Here is a 17,759-nt window from a genome sequence, read left to right as displayed (position 1 = left end):
TGCATCTGATTCGAGTTGAAAACCCTAGGATTTAGGGTTTTTGGCGAGTTTGATCTTATGTTTGGACTAGGGTTCTATTATGGAACCCTGGATTCTCTCAAACTAAGTTTGAGTCTATGTACTGAATTTGAGCCTCTTTGCTTGTGACTCTAAATTTTATATGCTAGATTCTTTCTAATTAGCGTGACAGTTCTTTCTTGTTTGACATGTTTGCATGCTTTATATATGAGGAATTCTTCCTTCAAAAGAGATTTTGCAAATTTGTGATTAATTCAGAATTCCTTTTAATAAGGTTCGATTGATTGTTACTGATTTTCTTTAATTAAACCTTTCTTCACCTTTTCTGGTTGGATTCATTCATACCAAAACTCAATTTCTAATTTTTGCTGGCTGATGATTGATTGCCTTTCCTTATTTGCACAAGCTGTGTTGCTATCAAACTCTTTCCTTAAATAGTTTCTATGTATTTGCCTTTCTTGTACTACTTTGGAAATGATTTTAATCCAATTCTTTCCTTAATTGTCTTCTGCCCATTTGAAATTAGAATCCCTTAATTGAAGGGAGATTCTGTGTGATTTATTACAAACTATTCCCTTACCTTTTCTTACTTATTTTCTGCACTATAAAAGGGGCACGACCCTTCTGCACTTAGACACCTTGAACCTTCAGTTCAACACTTCAAATTTAATAATTTACACACACACCTCTCAATTTTAATACTCAACTCTCTTCTGAGATCTTTTGTACTGTTTGCTTGCAACTTGGTTTACAAGACTTCAGCTTTCACTTATTTGTTTCCCTGAAACTAGTATGCCTTAATTTCGATTTTAGCACCATCCCTATGTGTTTATTTTACAGTTGCTACACTCTTGTCTACTTTGTTGTTCATGTTCTGTATTGAATATGCTACTCTCTCTTTGCATATGTTGTTTGTTATGAACACCCTATACCCCCACTCCCTTCTATGTGTTTGAGTTAAGGTTCATGGCCTGACAGCATCCAAATTGCTACTTAGGTCTGAACCTGATCCTCAATTGATCCCAACTCTCAAAATGTGGCTAATAGGCTAGTCAGGGGTGTGCCAACACTCCTAATTGCTGGGCATCACCACCAGCCTGCCATGGTTCTCCCTAATTCCCCCTCTATGCATTTGCACTCTCTCTTAGATTCTAAGTTCTGCTCCTCTCTTATGAGCCTTGCTTTGGGACCTTGAGTTCCCTCTAAACTTGGACATTTGAGGGTCGGCTCTTCCATACTTCACTATCTTAATTCTGTAATATATTTGGGTTGTAAGCACTGCCCGGAGTCCATTTGAGGCTCTTAAGGAACTTTGACACATCCCAAATAAGAGAAGGCTTTGGAAACCTGATCCTGGAAGTTGGTTCACCTTATATTGTTAGTCCTTGAGTCTGAATTAGGCTCATTGGTTGTAGCTTAATTTCTGATGTAATTTTCTTTTCTTAATTCATTCTGGTCTGTATAATGTTGTAATAACTTATGGGGTTCTAGTGAAAAGGGTAGGTTCACTTATGTATGCAAAAGGTAGATAGCATGCTCATAGGCGTTACTATTTACAAGCTTTGCACTTACGTATATCATGTAGAAATCCTGCCTATAAGTTTTCCGCACTCATGCACGTCATATAGAAATCCTGCCTATAGTTTCTGCACTTTCGCATTAGAAATCCTGCCTATAGTTTCTGCACTTCTGCATTAGAAATCCTGCCTATAAGTTTTCTACATTCATGCACATCATATAAAAATCCCGCCTATAGTTTTTCTGCATTCATGCACGTCACATAGAAATCCTGCCTATAGTTTCTGCACTTATGCATTTTTTATCTATCATTAGGCAAATAGTTATAGGTTAAGTAATAGTAAGTTTCATTCTAGATACCATGTCTGTAGGACTCCTGCACTTTTATAATCGTCTTAAAACCAACAACGCCTAGAAATCATGCCTATAGGAGTAACCAGTTGAATATGATTCGTTTATTTCATCTACAAGTCTAAAATCAGTGGTAATGTCATTTAACATCTGCAGAACTTATGTGTTTTCTACAATCAGTAAGCCTTCTTTAAAATCGAAGTAAGCACTGTTAGATATCATGCCTATAGGTCTCACTTAGGCAAACCATTAGGTAATTAATTAACTGCATCAGTCTTTGATAAATTACAACCAGGGAAGGCTAATTCGGACTCCTCATTTGAGAAATATGTGATGAATTAGCCTATCCTACACTTTAATTTAATTTAGACCATAACCAGTACATGCAAGACATGCTAAACAATCCGTCTTTAACTTGAGGAGGCTTGTTTGAGCCCTTTAAACTGTTATGTGTTCTCCCCATACATGCCTTATATGTTTTGATTGTCGCCCTAGAATTTTTTCCTTTTAAAAATTTGAAAACCAAATCTCCATTCCCTTTAGGACTAGTAGTCCCAAATGCCTCCGGGACTGATAGGATTAGGGCAGATACTAGCATGCAATAAGTAACGATACTATTCCGCGCTTAATACCTTAACGGGGTGGGAAAGGGTAGATATGGATATGATGACTGGTGCGCTAATACCATGTGTAACCCCTCTTTTGAGGAGTGATTACCGGGTATTGCATTGATGTGATCCATATTGTTTGTAAACCTAGGACCCCCTTTCTTTTAACTTGTTTTATTGTCCGAACTATTTCCTTAAAATTTTTGCTTTCTTTATTCTCTTCAAACCTTCAATTTGCTTGCAACAATATGTGAACCCCTTCTTACTTGAGCCCTTAATTGTTTATTTGATTATGTGAAGTCACAATTGTAACATGGCCGGGAACCACACTAGTCGATCTTGAGGGGTGTCTAACACCTTCCCCTCGAGATAATTTCTAGCCCTTACCCAAACTGTGGTTCTTCAAGCTCAAACCCTTCTTAGTGTCCTAATGCAATTAATCATTAGGCGACGACTCTTCAAATTCCAAAACCCAATTCCCAAAAGGGAACGAGTTGTCCTCCCAAATGTCACAAGCCCGATTTCGCGAGAAAAAAGAGGCGCGACAGCGTGGTGACTCTGCTAGGATATTTCTTTTAGGCTTTTACCATTTCATGTTATTTGTGACTTTACTGCTTCTTTATTGCCTTTATTTAATGTCTTTATTTCTCTTCTATTACGAAACTGACTTGGCTCCTTGTTTCTTTTTTTTAGTGCTTTCCTTTACTGCTTTCCTTTAATATTGTTGTAATTATGAGCAATTATTGTAATCATTACTTTATGAACGTGCAAATACATGACAACTTGTTTCATTCTTATAACTGCATATTCAACATTATATTCCACTCGTGCCAAACAAAATACCATAGCAATGCTTATAATGAGTGGTTGCGCCCTTCCGGTATTATTACCCCCTAAATTTGGCAAAGGCATATTTGCGGTAAAACCAATCGATCAACGGTGTAGTCGACGGTTCCGTGCCTTTCCCTTTTGAGTTGTCCGCTCAAGGGTACCAGTCTAATACCTTATAGAAACCCTACTCTGTTCAACTGTGCATGCATCACTGTCAAAACCTAGCTGAGTCAGTTATGTTGTCCACATAATGACTCTTTAAGATATCCTTGTCCAAAGTCCACTAGGTTTCCTGGGAACCCAAACGGACATTACCATATTCTGTGCATTTATTTTGAGAACTAAATGCTGCTTATGCTAATTATTGGTTTAAATAGTCGAGTCCGACGAGGTAAGGGTCTAACACTTTGCTTTGCATAAATGAGGCACGAAGTCCCCAGATTTGGCATGGTCACCAAATCCACCCAAGGTTGCTAAGCTGGTGGGAGGATCTTCACTCCAGTGATCAGGCTCTTTTCCGGAAATACCTAGGAAATTTGCCTTCTCTCCTGGAGGTCCAACCCAACAACAAAATCATAAAAGCTGCTACTCTGTTCTGGGACTGTGATAGGTCTGTGTTTCGCTTCGGGGAGATTGAGATTATACCTCTGCTCGAGGAAATAAGAGGATTAGCTGGTATTCCGTGGGATACTCCGGGTTTACTTATGCTGGAAAATTGCAAGGGTAGGGGTTTTCTCAAAATAATGGGACTAAAGAAAAACACAGACTTTACGTGTTTGAAGGATTCCTACATTCCTTTCGACTATCTGTACGAAAGGTACGACCATAGTAAGTCCTACCGCACTTACCATGATGAATTCGCCCTCACCTCATTGGGGCATATCCACAGAAGGGTCTTTGTATTTATGTTCTGATTCTTAGGGATGATAGTGTTCCCTATGAAGAAAGCAAGGATTCACACCAGGCTAGCTATGGTCACTAAAACCTTAATGGTGGGAATTGGTGGGAAACCCTTCAGCATAGTGCCCATGATCGTTGCAAAAATGTACCGAGCCTTGGAAAAGTGTCAACAAGGAGCCCCACACTTCGAAGGCTGCAACTTGCTACTCCAGCTCTGGCTCATGGAGCATATCCAAAAGGGGTGAATATCGGCAAGACATTCAGTGGAGAGACTGGGACTATCATATAGCCTTCCATCAACCAAGGCGAATGAACTACATGCCCGACATGTTTGCTCAGCCAGAAGATGCCAAAGGATGGGTGGAGCTGTTTGAAAATCTGAATGAGGACCAAGTACAATGGATGTTCGAATGGTTCCCTACTGACGAATTCATCGCACGATCCAGGGACGCACCATTTCTGAAACTGATTGGTTTAAGAGGAACTTACTCTTATGTCCCCCTCCGGGTCATGAGATAGGCTGGTAGGAAGCAGGTTATACCAAGGGTTGATAAGATGAGTCACTTTCGGGCTGACTTCCAAGCTGATGACAGTCCTTTTAAGTGCCAAGCTCAGCATATGTGGCACTGTAAGATCATCATGGGAAGAGATACTATCGAGCCAGACAGATACCATGCTGGCTGCACCCCATACTATTCAGGATTACTGGAGGATAATCACAATGGTCTGGGCCAACTTGGGTTTGTTCGAGGTCACAGGATCATCGATGAAAAGGCTGAACCACAGGTCAAGTAAAACCAATTGCTCAAGAGGATTCGGGAATGCGAGAGTGAGCACCGGGAGATTCAAGAAGCCTATCAAAAGTTGATTGAAGAATGGAGAGATATGGCTGTCAGTGCCAACAAGCGACTAGGGTATTTGGAGCGGGGTTTAGTGGAATTGGAAAGGAAGTTCATCCAGAGGATTGAAAACTGCCAGAATGCTGAGGGAAACGAAGAAGTACACTTGGCTAGATCCTATTTGCTGCTTGGACTGCGTGAGCTGGTGAAGCTGTTCGATGGAGCTAAAGATGTCGAGTCTGGGGAAGGTCCTTCTGGGAACAAGTAGTTAGGACTCTTTTCTTTTGCTTTAAAAATGTAATAAGGCCAACGGCCATTAGTGACATTTTATTTTTTTGCTATTTTAGTGTCGTTTTGGGATTCGTCTTATTTTTATCAATAAAATAAGGCATTTAGCATTATAAGATCTCCAAATCAACTTGTCGCTAGGCCTACCTCGGGCACAACCAGGCTCCCAAATTAGGACATGATTTATATTCTTGCACTATGTGTTTAAATATTGCAACTTTTTCTTCTCATAATCCGCACTAACTTGCTACCTTTTTTTGTTTTTACCTTTTGTTTATTCCTCTCCCCAAAGGTTAGTTCGTGAACTCTGACATCGTTATCATACTCCACAAGATCTAAGGGCCCTCCACCTCCTCCTTCTCCGAGTCCTATCAGAAACAAGAACAAGGGAAAGATGGAAGATTTGAGCAACGTTAGAAAGGAGATTTCAGTTGAAAGGGTAGAGGTTCCTCAAGGTATTCAGGTTTCCAAGGAAAGTCCCTCCCAGCTAGAACAGAAGTTATTGAAGTTTCAGGAAGAACTGGACCAAGTTTGGAACTTGGCGAATTTGTCATTTTCCCTCACTACCCCAAATGTCAACTTTGCCAACACTCAAAACCCCACACCTCCACAAAGCATCCCAGAACCACAAAACCAACTCGCTCCCCATCACCATTGCAACACATGCCACACTTCAGACAACACACCACTGCTCATTCCTGAACCACTAAACTCCACAAATGATCATCCCCAAAACAACCCCATCTACGTGGAAACCACACCATACTATACTCAACCTATTTCAAGCACACCTGAGTCTAATAACAAACACTCTCTTATCAGGAATCTGGCTGCGAAACTCAAGAAGCTGACTAGCCGAGTTCAGGGTGTCGAAGGAAGTAAGGGGATTGAAGGACTAAATTATGAAAACCTTTACATACAACCAGATGTCGAACTGCCCAAGGGGTACAAACCTCTTATGTTCGAAATGTTTGATGGTACCGGGGATCCGAGAGTTCATCTGAGGACATACTGCGACAAGTTGGTCGGAGTAGGGAGGGATGAAAAGATTTGCATGAAACTCTTCATGAGGAGTCTGAAGGGAGATGCCTTGTCTTGGTACATCAACCAAGACCCTAATAAGTGGTCAAATTGGGTAAGTATGGCATCCGATTTCATGGACAAGTTCAGGATTAACGCAGAAAATGCACCATACGTGTTTTACATCCAGAACTTAAAGAAGAAACCCGCGGAGACATTCCGTGAGTATGCTACTCGTTGGAGATCAGAAGCTGCTAAGGTCAAACCGGCTTTAGAAGAAGAACAAATGAACAAGTTTTTCGTCCGAGCTCTAGACCCACAGTACTATGAAAGGTTAATGCTGATTAGAAGCCAAAAATTTTCCGACATCATCAAGCTAGGGGAAAAGATCGAGGAAGGTATCAAAAGTGGTATGGTCACTAACTTTGAAGCTTTGCAGGCCACCAACAAGGCTCTATAGTCTGGTGGAACATCCAAGAAAAGGGACATGAGCGTCGTGATGGTTGCACAAAGAACAAAATCCTCAATCGAATACCAACCTACCCAATACCTCCACTCACATATCAACCTACCCCAAATTACCAAGCAACCTCTCCCTCCTACCAAGCTCCACCACCTAGTTACCAATCGTCTCCACCTCCCACATATCAGCCCACTTCACCTAATTCCCAACCCGCAAATGTATATCAAACCTACAATACTCAACCCTCTCACTATCAATCACCTCCCACCTGCCAAAACTTTCCTAGACCCCGACCAAACTTCGACCGCAGACCCCCAAATAATATACCGCCATTGCCGAACCTATCGACCAGCTGTATGAAAGGCTCAAAGCTACTGGTTACATCATCCCTATCCCTGCTGTAAACCTCGAAAACCCCTCCTAACGGGTCAACCCAAACAAAACCTGTGCATACCATTCTGGCATGAAGGGGCATACCATTGATGAGTGCCGCTCTCTGAAGGATAAGATCCAAGCTTTGATTGACAACAAGATCATCATAGCAAAGGAGCTAGCTCCGAATGTCCGCAACAACCCTTTGCCTGACCACAAGGGCGGAGGCGTTCACATGATTGAGATAGAGGATGATTGGGACCCCAAAGGGTCGATCAGATTGATCGATGAAGGTGACGAGCCAAAGGAACCAACGGTCACACTTAATCCAATTGTGGTCCAGATCCAACCTTCTAAAAATGCTGAAGTAGACATGTCCATACCACTTGAGTTCGAAGAACCTTCTTCTGCAAAGACGCCACGAACTATTGAAGTTGAGTTTGGGCCTCCAAAGACACCTGTACCATTCGAAGTGGTTGTGTTATCATCCAAGCCAAGGTACCCATTCCGGTGGTCGTGACAACTGTAACACCATTCCACCCAAAGGCCATACCATGGGATTACACCGCCGAGGCAAGAAGGAAAGGGAAAACCAGGAGAAGCAATTTTAGCACAGGGTATGACAAGAACCGGCAGGGTTTATACCCCAGAACACCTAGCCAAGTCCAGTAAGCAGGCCTCTGGACAACCAACCATCACTGAAATTGGGCCTGATGATCTCTGGAGGAAGATACAAGCCAAAGAGTATTCGGTCATTGATCAGTTGAACAAAACGCCTGCCCAGATCTCTATCTTGGCTCTGCTACAAAGCTCTAACGCACATAAGAATGCCTTATTGAAGGTGTTGTGTGAGGCATATGTACCCAACAACATAACTGGAGGAGAAATGGCAAACATGGTGGGGAAAGTATTGGAGAGTCACAAAATCACTTTCCACGAAGATGAGCTGCCACCTGAAGGGCTAAGCCACAACAAGGCCTTGCACATCACTTTGCAGTGCGAAGATCATTTCATCACCAGAATCCTGATTGACAGAGGGTCCAGCCTCAATATTTGTCCATTGGTGACTCTCAAAACATTGGGAAAGAGCTTGCATGAGATCAAGGATGAAGCCATCAATGTCAAAGCTTTCGATGGATCCCAAAGGTCTACTATTGGGGAAATCAGTTTGTGTCTGCAAATGGGACCGACTTGGTTGGACGTTGATTTTCAAGTGATAGACGTCCCAGCATCTTACAACTTGCTATTGGGACGGCCCTGGATCCATGCCACTAGGGTTGTGGCATAAACCCTACATCAAGCAGTGAAATTCGAGTGGAATCACCAAGAGGTAATTATTCACGGCAACGGTATCAGGCCCATATACAGTCGCCAGACCATCCCAGCAATCGGAGGAAGAAGGAAGATAGGCGGAGAACCCTACCATCACATTGAGCGAGTCAACGCCGTGGACAAGGACAAATGGTGGGATAGTAAAATTGAAAGTATACTGAATTGGTGTGGATACGAACCTGGCAAGGGACTGGCAAGAATCTCCAAGGAATCGCTAAGCCTATCAAGTTGAAGAAACACGGTACCACTTTCGGTTTGGGATATGAATACACTTGGGAGGAATTAAACCAATGGTCTCCACCATGGCGCAACACCTACCACCCACTGGAGCATCCAATACCTCGCTTGGAATAGCCTTTCCAGCCCGCCAATGTTATATATGGGTTGGGAGAAGAGGAAGCACTGACGGCGATGAGGAATTTGTTTTTGGAAGATGATAATATGGACTGTTGTGCCATTTTCGAGGAGGAGGGGGAGGAAAGCCCTTCTATACAAGCTGTGAGCCGAGGAGCACGCCTCAACAATTGGTCCATCAAAACCACCAGGGCCCGGAAAGCTTCGGGGTAGCAAGGCTGAACAAAGCACCATGCATTATTTTTATTTTTCGCTAATTGACTTTCTCTCCGCATTTTTAATATTGAAATAAGAGCTTCAATGTTCAAAACAATTATGAAATTTACCTAAGCATTTCAGTTTCTTATAAATCTCGATCTTATTACGTTTTATCTTTTACTTTATTTACACAACATTATTATTACTTATCTTGATGAACCGATAATTGTGACATGCAACGAGACAACGCAACAAACAGATATAGACTTAGAAGAAGATGAAATACCAGAAGAGGTTGTTAAAGAGGTTGAGGATTTTGAGAACAGACCTAAGTCTAACCTAGACAAAACTGAGATTGTCAACTTGGGAGGTGGAGAAAATGTCAAAGAAACACGAATTAGCGTTCATATGTCACCATAAGAAAAGAAAAAGTACACGGAATTTCTAAGGGAATATGAGGACATATTCCCCTGGTCTTATGATGACATGACTGGTCTCAGTACATCTATTTTAGCTTACAAACTACCAACCGATCCGATATGTCCACCAGTAAAACAGAAGCTTAGGAAGTTCAAACCTGACATGAGTTTGAAAATCAAGGAAGAAGTCACCAAGCAAGTCAAAGCCAAGGTTCTCAGGGTAGTAGAGTATCCAACATGGTTAGCCAATGTTGTGCCAGTGTCGAAGAAGGACGGGAAGGTTAGAGTCTGTGTCGACTACCGGGATCTCAACCGGACCAGTCCGAAAGACAACTTCCCCTTGCCAAACATACACATTCTAATTGACAACTATGCCAAGCATGAACTGCAGTTGTTCGTTGATTGTTTTGCTGGATATCATCAGATATGAATGGATGAGGAAGACGCGGAGAAAACGACTTTCATTATGCCGTGGGGGATGTATTGTTACAAGATGATGTCATTCGGGTTAAAGAATGTTGGTGCCACCTACATGAGGGTCATGATTGCTATTTTCCATGAAATGATACACAAAAAGATCGAGGTATATGTATACGACGTCATTATCAAATCCAAGACAGCCAATGACCACATGGAAGATCTGAGGAAGTTCTTCAACAAGCTAAGAAGGTACAACTTGAAGCTGAATCCCGCCAAATGTGCATTCAGGGTTCCTGCTGGAAAACTACTTGGGTTCATTGTGAGTCATCGAGGAATAGAACTGGATCTATCAAAGGTCAAAGCCATCCAAGAATTGCCACCCCCGAAGAACAAGAAAGAGGTTATGAGTTTCTTGGGAAGACTTAACTACATCATCCGGTTCATAGCTCAATCCACTGTCATTTGTGAGTCAATCTTTAAGATGTTGAAGAAGGACGCCGCTACCAAATAGACTGATGATTTTCAGAAAGCCTTTGATGGAATCAAGGAATACCTATCAACGCCGCCAGTTTTGGTCCCGCTCGAGCCAGGTAGACCTCTATTACTCTACCTTGCAGTATTGGATGGAGCTTTCGGTTGTGTTCTGGGGTAGCATGATGAAACGAGAAGAAAGGAGCAGACCATCTATTATCTCAGCAAAAAGTTCACCCCGTACGAGGCCCGATATTCTCTATTGGAATGCACCTGTTGTGCCCTGACTTGGGTAGCTTAGAAGTTGAGGCACTATTTCTGTGCCAATACTACTTATCTCATATCAATAATGGATCCTTTGAAGTACATATTTCAGAAGCACATGCCCACTGGCAAGCTAGCCAAGTGGCAAATCCTGCTGAGTGAATTCGACATTGTTTACGTGACTCAGAAGGCAATCAAAGGACAAGCACTGGCAGATCATCTTGTTGAAAATCTCGTGGATGGAGAATACGAGCCTCTAAAGACGTACTTTCCCGATGAAGAGGTATCTTTCATAGGGGAAGATATTGTAGAACCTTATGATGGTTGGAGAATTTTTTCCGACGGAGCAGCAAACTTCAAAGGAATTGGCATAGGAGCGGTCCTAGTATCAGAAACCGGCCAGCATTATCCGGTGTCTGCCAAGCTCAGGTTCCCGTGCACCAACAACATGGCCGAGTATGAAGCCTACATCTTAGGGCTCAAGGTGGCCATTGACATGAACATTCAGGAATTGCTAGTGATCGGAGATTCAGACCTGCTTATACATCAGGTCCGAGAAGAATGGGCAACCAAGAACTCCAAAACACTCCCTTATCTGTATCATGTATAGGAATTAAGGAAACGGTTCATAAAGACAGAGTTCCAACATGTTCCCAAAGTTCAGAATGAGTTTGCCGATGCATTGGCTACCCTATCATCCATGATACAGCACCCCGACAAGAACTTCATTGATCCTATTCCGGTAAAGATCTATGATCAGCCAGCTTACTGCACTCATGTAGAAAAAGAAGCGGATAGAAAACCTTGGTTTCATGATATCAAGGAATATTTGACGAAAGGAGAATATCCAGAACTCGCAAATCCTACTCAGAAATGCACACTTCGGAGATTATATAACAACTTCTTTCATAGCGGAGGAATCCTGTATAGGAGGACTCCTGATTTGGGGTTATTAAGGTGTGTCGACGCAAAGGAAGCATCCAGGCTATTGGAGGAAATTCATGTAGGGACCTACGGTCCGCATATGAACGACTTTGTCTTAGCCAAGAAAGTACTCCGAGCTGGTTATTTTTGGATGACTATGGAAACAGACTACATCTAGTATGTCTGAAAATGCCATCGCTATCAGATACATGAAAACATGATAAAGGTACCTCCTAACGAGCTTACTGCAACAAGCTCGCCATGGCCGTTCGCCGCTTGGGGAATGGATGTTATCAGACCTATCGAGCCTGCCGCATCAAGCGGGCACAGGTTCATTCTAGTGGCAATTGATTATTTCACCAAATGGGTTGAATCAGCATCGTACAAAGTAGTGACTAAGAAAGTGGTAGCAGATTTTGTTCGCGACCGCATTGTTTGTCGGTTCGGAATTTCGGAGTCAATCATCACTGATAATGGTTCCAATCTCAACAGTGACCTGATGAAAGCTATGTGTGAAACCTTCAAGATCAAACACAAGAATTCTACAGCTTACATACCTCAGATGAATGGAGCTGTAGAAGCCGCCAATAAGAATATCAAGAAGATACTGAGGAAGATGATAGAAAAGCATAAGCAGTGGCATGAGAAGTTATCATTCGTCTTGTTGGGATACCGCACCACAGTCCGCACATCAACCGGGGCAACTCCCTATATGTTGGTTTATGGTACAGAAGCAGTCATTCCTGCCGAGGTAGAAATTCCCTCCTTAAGAATCATACAGGAAGTCGAACTTGGTGATGCAGAGTGGGTAGAGAGTCGCTACGAGCAGCTAGCTCTTATAGACGAAAAGAGAATGAATGCGGTTTGCCACGGTCAGCTCTATCAGAACAGAATATCCAAAGCCTTTAAGAAAAGAGTCAAGCCGAGACAGTTTACACCGAGGCAGCTGGTGTTAAAGAAGATTTTCCCACATCAAGAGGAAGCCAAAGGGGAGTTCTCTCCCAACTGGCAGGGCCCATACATGGTTCACCGGGTCCTCACCGGAAGAGCCCTCATGCTTGCAGAAATGGATAGTGAAGTCTGGCTAAAGACGGTCAATTCAGATGCAGTGAAGTGATACTATGTATAACTTTTATGATTTCCTAATATGATGTAATTTGAACTATGTATGACCTAATTCCCATTTAAGAGGGGATACGTAGGCAGCCCTATGAGTTCGATCATAATTCAATAAAATTTTCATTTCCCCCGCTATTGTAAACTGGGGCAGAATTTTGAGGAGGACCCTCAAAATTCCGAAGTGATTTCAGCCATTCAATGCAAGCAGCCATCGGAAGTAGCATCCCGGTAAACTGGGGCAGAATTTTGAGGAGGACCCTCAAAATTCCGGAGCGAGAGAAGTTGCAGTATCTTGGACCACGTCGCAGTCGTCAGTTTATCTAAAGAAAACTATTCTTAATTATGTTTTATTGTCATATTTCTTTACCAAATCATGCATGTCTATTACCAAATTTTCTTCGTTTAGCAACGCTACCCCAATGATACGCCTAATATCATCGGAACAGAGCCGGGTTGGTCAAGCAGAGCCAGCAGCATACGAACTAACCTCCCCTCTTTACAACACTCATGATTTTTTTTGAATGTAGGCACTTAAGTTGCAAAATCATCAAATATATTATACACTCACGAGACTCACATTGCTCAGGAATATAACACCCAGAACCGTTGCACTTACTCACAGCTGCTATCCACACGCAGTGCTCCCAGCAGACACAGTATCCCCAGCAGTCGCAATATCTCGAGCCGCTATCAGCTAAGAAAATTCTATCATCATTTTGCCCTTTTACTCCTTGCATAAGGCTACCTTTCTGCCTTCCGAGACTAAGCATTGTCTCCATCTGCATTTTCCTGCATTGCATAAGGCTACCTTTCTGCCTTCCGAGACTAAGCATTGTCTCCATCTGCATTTCCTGCATTGTATAAGGCTACTTTTCTACCTTCCAAGACTAAGCATTGTCTCCATCTGCATTTCTCTGCATTGCATAAGGCTACCTTTCTGCCTTCCGAGACTAAGCACTGTCTCCATTCTGCATTGCATAAGGCTACCTTTCTGCCTTCCGAGACTAAGCATTGTCTCCATCTGCATTTCCTGCATTGTATAAGGCTACTTTTCTACCTTCCGAGACTAAGCATTGTCTCCATATGCATTTCCTGCATTGCATAAGGCTACCTTTCTGCCTTCCGAGATTAAGCACTGTCTCCATCCTGCATTGCTCTGCATTGCATAAGGCTACTGTTCTGCCTTCCGAGACTAAGCACTGTCTCCAACCTGCATGGATGAAATATCGCCACTTTATCACTCTTGCATCGGCTGAAAAATCGCCACCTTTTTTTTACGTCTTGCATCGGCTGAAATATCGCCACATTCTGCATTTCATGGGCTGAAAGATCACCAAATTGTCCAAAAGGCGTCATTGTTCGGAGTCACCATTTGCATAGCCCGAGAACACCATGCCATGGCCTGAGGACCTCATTTTATCTCTTGCATATCATTATTCAAAGGCATTATAGTTCAGAGGCATTATTCTCATATCCCAAGAATAGTATTTCATAACCTGCAAATCCTTTATCATACGCTTCATGTCCCAGGACGTCATAGTCCGAGGACGTCATCCTAACCGTTCGAGGACAATATTTATGGTCCAATGGGAACTTGCATCACATTTAAATTTATGCACAATATATACTCATTTGCAGGTAAACCGGCTGGCAACGTCCGTCTCAGCAGGGGCGATCTCGCTCCAGTTCCCGCAGCCTATCAGACTCTGACCATCCTTCTCAACCCGAACATCGCATCAGCTTTTCGAAATCTCCATCGGCATATTCCGGCAATGGATCCTGAACTACATATGGCCTGATTCCTGTAAGACCAGGGATATATAGGCAGCTCAGGAACCAGAGCTCGGTCAAAATTCTTCAAATCGTTTCATTCGGTCAAAATTGGCCATCATATCTTTACCCAGCAACTCTTTCATCCTTCCCAGGTAAAGAGGGGCAGCTGTTGATACCCAATTTTTCCCTATGTATTTTTATATATAAAATACTTTCAAAATAGCATGTACATATAAGCTTGCCCAAGAGTTGTGGTATTTTTTTTCCAAATTTTTAAAGTTTTTAAAATCAATTTATTTTAGCAGTACAAAATCCATAATTATTCCCAAAATTATCAATTTTGGTGAATAATTTATTTTATTCCCATATTTATACCAAAAATAGTTAAGATAATTTTTGTACATTTTTACAAATTTATTTGTTATTTAAAAGACTAAATTGCATATAATTGCAATTATAGCCTATTTTAAGATTAATAGCATTTCTATAATTGTAAAATTGGTTTCAATATTTTTAAATCAATATTTATGCATTATTAGTTGGGTCAGTACTTTTAATCTATTTTTAAAGTCTTTTTCACTATTCTTATAAAATAAAAGAGGAAAATTGGCTATTTAACATTTAGCCTGTTTCTATTTCAATGATAGCTCATTTCCTTTCAATTTTAACCTCAATTTGACCCCAATTCCGCCCAAATTAGAATCAACCCAGTTTCAATCTGGATCCAACCCACGACCCAATTACAAATGACCCAACCCATTCCCCACCTACCACTTAAATCTGGATCATTGATCACTTAAGATCAACACCCAAGACTCGCCCTATCATAATTAAACTTAAACGACTACCCTAATCTCCCTCATTCCGACCTGACCTGCCGCCTTGAAATCCATCGTCTCTTAAAACACTTTCAAGCTCTCTGAAACCCTAGCCATCTCCCACCTTATTCTACCATATTTCCGCCGGAATCCGTGGCTTCTCAGGCCATGAATGATTGGTACTCACCCCCCTCCACCATCAAACCATGGTTGTTCGAAGCTTCGAGTCCTGACTCTGATGGCTCTCTTCATATACTTCTCAGATCTGTAGATCTATGGCTTCTCCGGCCATTTTCCGGCGTGTTCAAGCAATATGAGTCTTTTCCACTCAGGATCAGATTTTCTTCCAAGCCTTTCTCAATTCTAGGGTTTCTCTGAAACCCTAAGCTATTCGAGGTTTTTTCTGGTTGTTTTCTTAGATCTATGCAATATCTGTGTTCTACTTGAATTTTAAAACGTTTTCCCCAATCTTCCCTTTCAAAATTTGTTTCTCTTCGATTTAGGGTTTCTGAAAAAGTTTTAAAATATTTTATGACTCCTCTTCTTCTTTTCTTTGTGTGAATATGTCTATGCTATGTTTTATGTTCTTTTCTCTACCTCGCATGTCCTTTTCCTGTGTTTTTAGGTTTGCCTTATTATGCATATTCTTCTAATATGCTCCGTTCTTTCTTCTACTGGTTTCTATATCATGCTTTCACACGTTTATCTTATGTGTTCATTTAACCCTGTGTTCCTTTACTGTAATTTCTACTAAGCTCTTAGTTCTTATTTGCCTTCTTCAGGACTTTGTTTGAGTTCTTTCTAAACATGTTTCATCTACTATTTCCTTAAGTTTATGCTACCTCTTTGTCTTCTGAACTTGTTTAAGCTCCAAGATTTTCTTAAACCATGTTCTTTATGCTTCAAATCAGCTTTTTCACTATGTTTGTTTCGAACCTGCTATTTTACCTGCTTGTTTTCCCATGAGCCTCTGAAAGAGACCTCTGAGCTTGTTTCGGTTATTTGTCTTCTCGTCTCTACATCTGATTCGAGTTGAAAACCCTAGGATTTGGGATTTTTGGCGAGTTTGATCTTATGTTTGGACTAGGGTTCTATTATGGAACCCTGGATTCTCTCAAACTAAGTCTGAGTCTACGTACTGAATTTGAGCCTCTTTGCTTGTGACTCTGAACTTTTCTATGCTAGATTCTTTCTAATTAGCATGACAGTTCTTTCTTGTTTGACATGTCTGTATGCTTTATATATGAGGAATTCTTCCTTCAAAAGAGATTTTGCCAATTTGTGATTGATTCAGAATTTCTTTTAATAAGGTTCGATTGATTGTTATTGATTTTCTTTAATTAAACCTTTCTTCACCTTTTCTGGTTGGATTCGTTCATACCAAAACTCAATTTCTGATTTTTACTGGCTGATGATTGATTGTTTTTCCTTATTTGCACAAACCGTGTTGCTATCAAACTCTTTCCTTAAATAGTTTCTATGTATTTGTCTTTCTTGTACTACTTTGGAAAAGATTTTAATCCAATTCTTTCCTTAATTGTCTTCTGCCCATTTGAAATCAGAATCCCTTAACTGAAGGGAGATTCCGTGTGATTGATTTCAAACTATTCCCTTACCTTTTCTTACTTGTTTTCTGCACTATAAAAGGGGCACGACCCTTCTGCACTTAAACACCTTGAACCTTCAGTTCAACACTTCGAATTCAATACTTTACACACACATCTCTCAATTTCAATACTCAACTCTCTTCTGAGAACTTTTGTACTTTTTGCTTGCAACTTGGTTTACATGACTTCAGCTTTCACTTATTTGTTTCCCTGAAACTGGTATGCCTTAATTTCGATTTCAGCACCATCCCTATGTGTTTATTTTACAGTTGCTACACTCTTGTCTACTTTGTTATTCATGTTCTGTATTGAATATGCTACTCTCTCTTTGCATCTGTTGTTTGTTATGAACTACCTATACCACCACTCCCTTCTATGTGTTTGTATTAAGGTTCATGGCCTAACAACATCCAAATTGCTGCTTAGGTCTGAACCTGATCCTGAATGGATCCCAACTCTCAAAATGTGGCTAATAGGCTAGTCAGGGGTGTGCCAGCACTCCTAATTACTGGGCATGACCACCAGCCTGCCATGGTTCTCCCTAATTCCCCCTCTATGTACTTGCACTCTCTCTTAGATTCTGAGTTCTGCCCCTCCATTATGAGCCTTGCTTTGGGACCTTGAGTTCCCTTTGAACTTGGACATTTGAGGGTTGGCTATTCCACACTGCACTATCTTAATTCTGCAATATATTTGGGTTTTAAGCACTGCCCGGAGTCCATTTGAGGCTCTTGAGGAACTTTTACACATCCCAAATAAGAGAAGGCTTTGGAAACCTGATCATGGAAGTTGGTTCACCTCATATTATTAGACCTTGAGTCTAAATTAGGCTCCTTGGTTGTAGCTTAATTT

The 17,759-nt window shown here is 41.5% G+C and overlaps 2 protein-coding genes across 2 annotated transcripts; both read left to right on the top strand.

Annotated features, from left to right (window-relative positions):
* Positions 1–5,111: 5,111 nt before the first annotated feature.
* Positions 5,112–6,833, top strand: LOC138889576 (uncharacterized). Its single transcript, XM_070172907.1, has 2 exons — positions 5,112–5,329; positions 5,687–6,833. Exons 1-2 carry the CDS (start codon positions 5,112–5,114, stop codon positions 6,831–6,833), a joined length of 1,365 nt encoding a protein of 454 aa, XP_070029008.1.
* A 5,469-nt stretch (positions 6,834–12,302) lies between these two features.
* Positions 12,303–12,707, top strand: LOC138889575 (uncharacterized). The gene has a single exon (XM_070172906.1). It carries the CDS (start codon positions 12,303–12,305, stop codon positions 12,705–12,707), a length of 405 nt encoding a protein of 134 aa, XP_070029007.1.
* The last annotated feature ends 5,052 nt before the right edge of the window (positions 12,708–17,759 follow it).

Source organism: Nicotiana sylvestris, chromosome 4 (assembly GCF_000393655.2).
Source record: "Nicotiana sylvestris chromosome 4, ASM39365v2, whole genome shotgun sequence".
Lineage (NCBI taxonomy): Eukaryota > Viridiplantae > Streptophyta > Magnoliopsida > Solanales > Solanaceae > Nicotiana > Nicotiana sylvestris.
Note: the sequence above shows the minus strand (reverse complement) of the source record. Positions and strands in the feature narration are given on the sequence as shown.